Here is a 9,691-nt window from a genome sequence, read left to right on the forward strand (position 1 = left end):
CACCTAAGTTATACAAAATGGAAAAGGATGCCCATATGCTCTTAATTTACTATGAAATAATTCTTCTTAATTGTCCCCAATTCATGTTATTTTTAGTTCAGTGACTACAGTTGTCACTTTGATTTGGCCCTGCTTGGTGGACTATGTGAATGGACCCTGGCTATGCTGCCACTGCTCTGGCTAGAAATATGGAACATGACAGAACAAGCATAGATCTTACGTTTATTCATTAGAACTTAGAGCCTCCAACTATTTCAGAACTTAGAACTTCAATATCTATTAATAAACTGTGGTAGAGCAGAACTCCCATCTGCTGACAAGACAGGGTTGATAACATAAAAGTAAAGCTTTGATTATTCAAACTTACTTTTGAATTTTCACGCAGTCTTTTAAAACCTGCCATAGACATCTGGCCCAGTTAGTAGGCCTTTCTTTCAAATAATATGCCCATGTCATCTTTTAAGCCACACACACACAATATAAGTTATAGTGTGCTTATCTCTTCACTGCTAACAATTTCAGATTTCTTTTTTTTTTTTTTTAAAGATTTTATTTATTTATTTGACAGAGACACAGCGAGAGAGGGAACACAAGCAGGGGGAGTGGGAGAGGGAGAAGCAGGCTCCATGCAGAGCAGGGAGCCCGATGTGGGACTCGATCCCAGGACCCTGGGATCATGACCTGAGCCGAAGGCAGTCGCTTAACTGACTGAGCCAGCCAGGCGCCCCAATTTCAGATTTCTAATGAAACCAATGATCATTAAGTTTCATATGGAAGAGTTTATTAATAATTCTGGATATCCACAATTAAATACTAACACATTTACAGACTCAGGTTTTTTTTCAGGCCACTATAAACAAGGTTTTTCTCCATTATCAGTTGCCCATATACTTCTAAAACTACAAAATATACATCATTGCCAAAGTTCTTTCTACATTTCCCTTTAAAACAAAACGTTTGGGTCTCTATAATGAAGCTTAACAACATATAAATACTGTAGTGATTATATGTGCCTTGCTCATATTATACTTTATGTCAGCACTGTAGGTCTCCCTTTTAAAAAGCAGCCACGCCAAATAGGGTCTTTTTAGGATTTTAGTGAAAGCACACTAATACATGGTTTACTTATAGCATCTACCCTTTACAGCATTTTTAAAACCCCTGCTAAACAAACTTATTTGCTAGGTATAATGGAGTATAAGGGAATCAACATTTGGATAGAGAATCAGATTTCTAGTTTAAATGCTGCCTTAGCCAAATCACATACTTACTGCAACCTCTGGTTTTATCACATGCAGTATAAAAGAACTGGATGAGCACTAAATCCACATGATTATGCAGTGATAACTTCAACTACTCATTCAACAAATATTTATAGAAAAACTAGGTTCTCTACACATTGGTGTTTACAAGTGTGAATAAGGCACCTTACATTTTGCTGGGGGATACACAATTTTGCTTACTGGTTAAGTGCCACAAAGGATAACAGAACTGACGAAGATCTAGGTTACTCAGGGCAAGTTTCCCTAAGGAATAAACATTTGAGGTGGGACTTGGTGAGAGGAGCCAGCCCTGTGAAGTTCTTGGGGGAAGAGAATTCTAGGCAGAGGAACAAGTGCAAAGACAATTCACCTTTGTGCCTTTACCAATCTATGATGCTTACCTTATTCAAAATCTGGTTTCAAACTACTTTCCATTCAATGAAGTCTTCTGTGCTTAACCCTACTTTCAAATTATGGCTTCAGTGCTCGGTTATCTATAGCCACAGTTTTAAATTCATGGTTCTGAAAATGTTAATTATTAACTGTTCTGTGTTTATTCTAGTCTCACAATAAGTCAAACATTTCAAGAGAATCCTAGCATTCTTCTATTCATCTTCCACAGTATCTTAGCTGTATTCTACACAGAAGAGAATGCTCATTAAATGTGTAGGACCAACCACTGTAAAGAAAATCAGTATTTTGTTTCTCCATTCCCAGAATAAGGTTTGGTCAGAGTGCTTCAAAAAGAACTAAAGCAACACTGTATATCTAGAAGAAAGAGCAACTAACTCATGAGTGAGAAATCTCAAATTCGATTCCCAGCTCTACCATTTACTTAGACATGAGGTTTCTAGTAAATCAAACTCTATGACCATTTGTCAATATCTGAAAAATGGGGATATTTGTCCTGCCTAACCAGGGTTGGTTGGTCACCAATTACATTCCACAAGAGATCATGTAGAGCTTACTGTGGAAACAGAGCAAAAATACTGAAAATAATGAATGTGTTTTCATTTTAGAACTGGAAGAGACCTTAAATGATCATGTTTAATCCTTCATTTCACATGAGAAGTCAGACACCCAGAAAAACTAGGTTACCTGCTCAAGGCTACAGAAAATATTATGGTAGAATCAGTATGACATTCAATTTTTTAAAATACCCAGCCCAATACACTTTTTACCACACCACACTGCCTTTACCATTTTTTGCAACCTAGTCTTCAATGTACATACCTCACAATTTATTCTAACATTCTCTTCCAGAATGGTAAAAACTAGGTGGCTTAAAAAAAAAGTTTTTAAGGTTTCTGAGGCTGAGACCTCACATAATTTGAGGTCTCTGGTTTCTGAGGCTGAGACCTCACATAATTTGATATCAGAACTGAATTTAGGAAGTGCAGCCCTGGTATTACTGAGTCATAAGATTAGGAATGTAAGGATTACAATCAGCTGATGCCTTAAAAAGATGCACTAAAATATCTACTAAATGACTGCATATTTGGTCTGTGGTTGGAGTCTTTTTCTTACACAGTTTCTAACTGAATCAATATAATGCTGCTTCAATTACATTGTTATTTAAGAAATACAGAATATAATTTTATTTATAGACAATGTATTTGTACTATTTAAAATACTAAAAGCAATGTAAAATACTTTTTGTTTCTGGTCATTTTCTTTGTTCTCTTATTTTTGATTTTAATCTAGAAGCAAAATCTAAGTTGAGAAATAGTTATTACTGAGTGCCTATAGTACTCTGGATTATATAACACTGTTTTAGTGTGTGCAAGTAAATGTAATGGGAATTATGTAATGTTTTCAACATTAGAAAGGTCCAAATTCAATCTTTAAAGTGAAAATAAATGGGGTATTAAAAAATGAAAACTAAACCAAATAACCAGCTAATTTTAGAAATTTTCATCTGAAAACAAAAATTTACTCCTCAGGAATGTCCTAAGTATACTAATAAAGAAAGGTTGAAACAATATCTAAACTGAAAGAAAAATCTTTAGAAACATAAAACTTCATCAGAAGTTAAACAGCTTTCCGCAAAGAGCAGTAAAATGATGAATGTCCCCTCAGTAACTTCCATTCTTCCAAAAGGCAATAATGTAAAATGCTTTAGAAAGTAGTGTGAGAAAATGAAGGTTGTAAGAATCAAATGATTTAAGTCTGTGAAAGCATTTAGTAGTACAAGTTATTATTATATAACAATTTGTAGTCTACAAGTACAGCAGTTTGCCACAGAGTAGACGTAAATGCTTATTTAAAAACTGCAATTCTTCCATACTGACTCATTGAATTTTTCTTAAAAAAGAAAGTTAGCCATGAAAGCGGATCAACTATCCACTTCTGAAAAAGGAATTTATCATAGCCTCAACAGAAAACACACATCCATACACACAAATAAATTCCCTCCTCTTTCTAAAATATGGGTCCTTCTTTTAGCCATGTGACCTTAAAGAGGGTCACTGTTCCTCTCTGGAACTCAGTTTTCTAGTAGTAAGTGTCAGGTACCATGTTGGGTGTTTTGATTTTATTGCCTAATAAGGAAGTATACAGATAAAATTAAATAGAAATTATTATCCCTGTTTTATAGTTAAGGAATAAAGCTATAATGCTCAAAGGGATTAGTTAGGAAACTTGCTTCAAATCACACTGCTAATAAGTAGTATACCTGATACATTGAACCTTCTAACTCCAAAGGCCTTGTTTATGCTACCTTGTAAAATGAGGCTGTTCTCAATGATTACTTTTTGCCATAAAAAGATATGATTAAGGAATCCATTTTCTCCCAAAACATGCATAGAAAAAAAAAATTATTTGTTGAATGATAATTATCTCACCACTTTAGCTTGCCACTGCCTAAAAATAATTTTGGATTTTTAAAGTAGAGATAACTCGTTGAACGTCTGTAACATAGGATACACAGTATTCTTTATGGCATATATACTGCAAAATATTTAATAAATTTTAAAAATGAAGAATAAATGGTAACTGATACTATGTTCAACTAAAGCTTTAACACTTTCTAAAGTGTATCTTTAAAATATATATAGTTTTTACTTTTCTAAATTTTGTGGTCCTTAGAACCAATCTACTCTGTATATTTGAAAACAAACATGTTAAAAGCACATTACTATCTTTCTCTAAGATAACTTAATACAGAATAAAGAATGATTTGGATTTTCTAAGAGCGATTTCTGGTTTGGTGTTATATTGTGGTTGTCACCGAAATCATTATCTCTTCGGAATATGCTACCTTGAAACATTTTTTCATCGTAGTTTACATTACTAATGGTAAAATTTATCCAAATTAGTCCAACTGAAGGCAGACCATTTAATACTATGACTACTGCTCTATAGAATCGGCGAAACAGAACCATTCGGTAGTTGGGGAAACACTTCATTTAGACATGATGATATCTTTATTTATCAAGCATTTATTGAACACACATTACGTACCAGGCACTGAGCTATAAGTCAAACATAATACAATCGCTGGCCCTTAAGAACACCAAATCTCAGTGAACTGCAACTCCAAAACGACCATGGTCTTCGATGAATTTACTACATACATGTATTTAAGAACTGGTGGACCACACCATCTCACCAGTTCATCCTGCTGTTTCAGATGATCGAACGCCAGGCACCGGACCAAACACAAAAGTGCCGAAGCGAGGAAAAAGTAAGCTTTCCCAGAGCATCTGAAGGCAAAGTCCCCTCTATACCTAGCCTGTGTGGGGACTCCCGGGTGGACCCGACGGGGCCCAGAGAATCAGACGGGCCGGGGGAGGCACCTTAAGAGTCGGGACCACGCAAAGGCCGGTTCCGGTGCCCCCGTGCCGGGCCTCACTCACCTCTTCCACCTCGATCTCCTTGTAGTCGATCTCTTCAAAGTTGAGGACTTGGGAGGGGGCTTCGATCATCTCACCAGCCGAAGACGAAGAAGAGGAGGAAGCAGCGGAGGCTGTAGACATGATCCCTCGCGAAGCCCGGGGGGCCTGGGGAGGCTGCCACCCGGACACTCCGGGGGAGCCTCGCGCCCACCCGCCTCCGGACCGACCTTCAGACTGAAGCCACGGCTATCCGTGGCGGGTACAGGGACAGCGGCCACAGCCGAGTCCCGGCCCCGGCTCCGCTGCGTTTTCCGCCGCCGGGCCCCGCCCACTGAACTTCCGGTTCCGGCCTGAAATCGGAAATTGGAGGAGGGCTGTGAGCTCAAGAAAGGGGAGGGGAGAATTTTGTGACTGAGACAGGGAAAGGAAGGACAGATTGGGGGTGGGGTGGGTGAGAGTGAGTGGCGGGCTTGGAACTGCAGAACAAATTTCGCGAGATCTTTATTAAAGGGCCTCAGCATCGGGTGATACCGCGAGAGCTGATGCGCTGACGTAATTAAAATGCGCGAACGGAAGTGGCGCGGAGTAGGACGAAATATTAATGCGGTTGGTCGTTCAGAGACCAGCGGGAAAAATAAAAACTAAGGTTTCAACTCTGGTAAACTGTGTTAGGGCTCCGCTCCCTTTTCTCTCAGAGACCTGCGGACGGATGGGCTAGTGTTGGACTAAGTTTTTGTGACGAAGCTTTTTACTTTAACCTCTAAGCTAAACTGAACTATTTAAGAAGCCTTGGGAAATGTGTTTCCCTCAATGCGGTGTATGGAAGGAAGCAGTTGCTACTGTTATTTTGAGCCAGTCCCTGATGCTATAAGAGATTCTAAAGAGAATAATACAGAGCGAGTCAACGCATGTAACCTGAATAACACTGTGTAGGCTGAGTGCACACGAACAGAAGTTAATATTAGGTAAGGTAGATATTTATAACTTGGCATAACTTGTATTCATCTGAAGTTGTGGGTTGTATTAATTGTACTTATAGAGTGCGGAGCACTCAGGTGCTTTACGTTTATAATTTAATCATCAGTATCCTTGCAAATTAAATATTTTGGCTACCATTTTAAGGACATGAGAAAATAAGCTCAGAGAGATGAAAAAGATTATGAACCTCACAGGCTAGTAGAAGCTAGGTCAGTGTAGCTCCAAGGTGAATAGTGTTGCCTGTGTTGTGCTATCAATACCATTTTTAGTTTTAAACTAGCCTTTAAACTTTATTTAGTCGATTTGACCTAAAGCCTAACTGGGGAAATTGGAGTTAGAAATGAAGGCTTAAGGACCAAAGATGAAACCCTATAAATGTCAAATTCTAAGACTCAGTAGGGTAAGAGACAGAAAAGGAACAGTCAGGGGGAAGTGAGAGGAATGGTGATGGGAATATCACTGGGGGAGAGCTTTCCAATTAAAGAGTAGCCAACCCAATAAATGCTGTACAGAAGTAAGTTAAACACATTTGGGATAGCAAATGGGTCATTGGATTTGGAAATTAAGTTTTGAACTGAAAAACATCGGTCATTTTTTTGTAGTTCTGGTAATAATGATAGTTTGGTGAATGGCTATAAAAAGAATGAAAGAATTTCTTCTCCATATACACCCTGGATGATACACAGTGTCTTGAATACCTAGACCACTTTTATGATGACTTCCAATCTCCTAATGCTCAAATATTACCTGAATTCCCAGCCTATTAAACATCTCTATTTAGGTGTAACTTAAGCACCTAAACTCAAGATTCCAAAAGCAAATGCAAATGTTAGCCACTACAAATGTTTTTGTGTGCATTTTCTATCTCTGTGAAGTATACCCTCCATCTACTCATTTGTCCAAGTGCGAAATCAGGGCTTTATTTCAACATTTAAAATGATGTTTAGTGCACTAATAACTAAACAGAAGCAGATTAAGTCAATAGGATAACTATCATTTTCACCTGTCATTTCTGGATTTCTCAAATTAAGATGGTCACCTCTTACCTCATGCTATCACTCTGCAGGTCATTACTGCGTTAACACCTTGATCTTAATTCAGTGGGTCTACCAAGTGGAAGCACAAGAAATGTTTGTTCCATGTTCTGGTTAAATGAATAGCTTTTGCTAGTTCTCCCTTTGCCTGGAGTGTAAGGTCTGTTTTCTGTACCTTCAGTTTAGAACTAATATCCTGCTGGCAAGGGACTAATCCTTACAGCCATGATGCTATTCTGTTTGACTTCCTCTCCCCGCCCCCAACATTGTTAGGAAAAAAATCAAACACAGGAAAGTTGAAAGAATTTTACAGTGAACTCCTATATACTTACCATCAAGATTCTAACATTAACATTTTACTATACTTGCTTTATTCTATATTTGTCCATCTATTTACCCATGCACACATACTTCTATCATTTTTTTGTTGGATGCATTTCAAAGTGACCTTCCTACATGATTTTGAAATCTCCAATATTTCTGCTTCTATATTTTATCCATTGATTTGGACTTATGAGACTGATACTAAAGTCAGTTCCCCAATGTGCTTGCAGACTGCTTTTTTTGGGGGGGGGGCGGGGAGGCAGGCAGGGAGGTCTGCCTGGAACCTTTTCACTAGCTTGTGATAAAGTCCCAGCATTATTCATGTGTGGATGCAGTCATCCCCAAAGTCCAGTTCACCTCCTGTGATTTGATTATGTCAATTCCCAGTTTTCATTTAAGCTGAGTCAAGTTGTATTTTTGTCACTTGCAATCAAAGATTCCTAAGTAATTCAGTTTGAATCCAGAGAAATGAGGGAAGGGAGCTGAACTTATCTTAATTCACCTTAACTTTTACTTTGTATTCCCTTTAACTTCTTTAACTTTAATGAGTTAAGAATGGAAGGTTGAACCTCACAATTTAAACTTTGGTTACCAGTCTGTTGTGTCTACACAAATTTCCAGAGATACAAACAAGGCTTTTAAAGAGTCTTCATGAAGTCCCTCCCAATTTGAGCACTCTCCACCAACTACCCTCGTGTCAGTGTCTTAATAACTACTCTTTAACCTTCAATCCTGTCTTCAATTTTAACTCTTCTGCACTATCCATGGGATGAGGATCAAGAGTTTTGATATCAATTTCCCACTATCTCTTTGAATGTTTTAAGTGGGATTCTCATCTTACTTGGCTCATTTTGGATATGAGGATATCTGGCACCTATTTTCATGGAGACTTAGCAGAAACAGACTAAAATAGTTCCACTTTAATATTCTGTTGCATCGGCATGTATAATACATCAGATAACGAGTTCCATATTTTGTCAGTTAATATGACGTTTGTTATGAATAACAGGAGCTCAACACATAATGGCTTAAACATTAAAAGGAATTTATTTGCCTAGTTAAGTGGAAAGTCAAGAGCTAGGACAGATTTTAGGTGTCATAAACTGATTCATAAACTTAATGATATCAATAATTTAGTTTTCATTATTGTCTTCTGCCTTTTGTGGTATTTGCCATTGCTCTAGAACAGTGTTTCTCAACCCTTTTTTCTTTATTGCTTCCCTAAGAGCCTTTTAAGATTTTTTTTCTCAACGCGCCCCCCCGCCCCAGTTTTAATACCACAGATATGGTACATATCTGTTTATGGACTTTATGCCTGTTTTATGCTTTATACATAAAAAGAGTAAGATTTTTTTTTCTCTCCCCAATTTTCACCCCCATTGAGAATGTAGGCTCTAGCAGTTTCGCTTTTCATGTGACATACACACTCTCCAGTACAATGACAGAGAGTGTCTCTTTTGGTAGCTATTTCAGAAGAGCAAGGAACTTCCATTTTCAAAAAGCCCTTGGCAACTGTACCTTGAGTGAGCAATAGGAGACAGGAGGTTTGAGGTTGAAAATATCTTGTATAACTTAGACTGAGGACTCCAGGAATCATGGGCTTTGAGAAGGAGGAACTCCCAACCAGAAGAAAAATCTGAAGACTCCTAGGAGGAGCAAAGCAGGGAATGTTTGTTTGGTTGGCAACTAACAAATGTTCATTATTCATATGTCTATTCTGGTTGAGCTGTATATCTAGAAAGTATTATCTTTACTGCCTGTTCTAGAACCAAACTAGCCCAACCTGATCAAACATTATTCTTTCCAGGAAGTTCAGAAATAGTTTTCTGTTCAAATATTCAAAACTGCAATACATGAAGGATAGCCAACTCTTTAGCAATTCAATGACACAGCTGGAGAGCAGCTCCCCAAATTCATGTATTTCTCAAATATTTGAATTTATTCCATATTTGCTACTCCCTACATCTTTATCCTAGGTCTTTTGCAGCCCATGGGGCTGCTGAAGGGGTTTGTGTTTCAGATGCCCATAATGTGGATGGTAAAGTTAGGCCTGTGAAGGGGAGGGGGGGAGTAGAGGCGGGTACAGTTCCAAAGCATTCTCAACATTACATATAACGGACATTTCTGTTTGTAGCTAACTAATGTTTTAGTTTTTACTCCCTCAGCTAAGCTGGCTGCAAGGCAACTGCCTTGATGGTGCCTTTATGTCCTGCAGATAGAATCTCTGTTGTTTTTGAATATTTGATAAGAAAAAGTT

At 38.0% G+C, this 9,691-nt stretch overlaps 1 protein-coding gene across 2 annotated transcripts in view; it reads right to left on the reverse strand.

The window, feature by feature from the left end:
* The window catches only part of LOC102741918 (mitogen-activated protein kinase kinase kinase 7), a 51,521-nt gene extending 46,009 nt beyond the window's left edge, over positions 1-5,512 (reverse strand). The window contains exon 1 of one of the 2 annotated variants that reach the window (XM_081828669.1): positions 5,120-5,512. In XM_081828669.1, coding sequence (XP_081684795.1) covers positions 5,120-5,239 — 120 coding nt within the window. In that variant the 5' untranslated portion in view covers positions 5,240-5,512. The remainder of the gene's footprint in view (positions 1-5,119) is intronic. The other variant, XM_081828670.1, reaches the window with a different exon arrangement.
* Positions 5,513-9,691: the final 4,179 nt, after the last annotated feature.

The sequence above is a fragment of the Leptonychotes weddellii genome, chromosome 8, assembly GCF_054177405.1.
Source record: "Leptonychotes weddellii isolate Sample4059 chromosome 8, ASM5417740v2, whole genome shotgun sequence".
NCBI classification, from domain to species: Eukaryota; Metazoa; Chordata; class Mammalia; order Carnivora; family Phocidae; genus Leptonychotes; species Leptonychotes weddellii.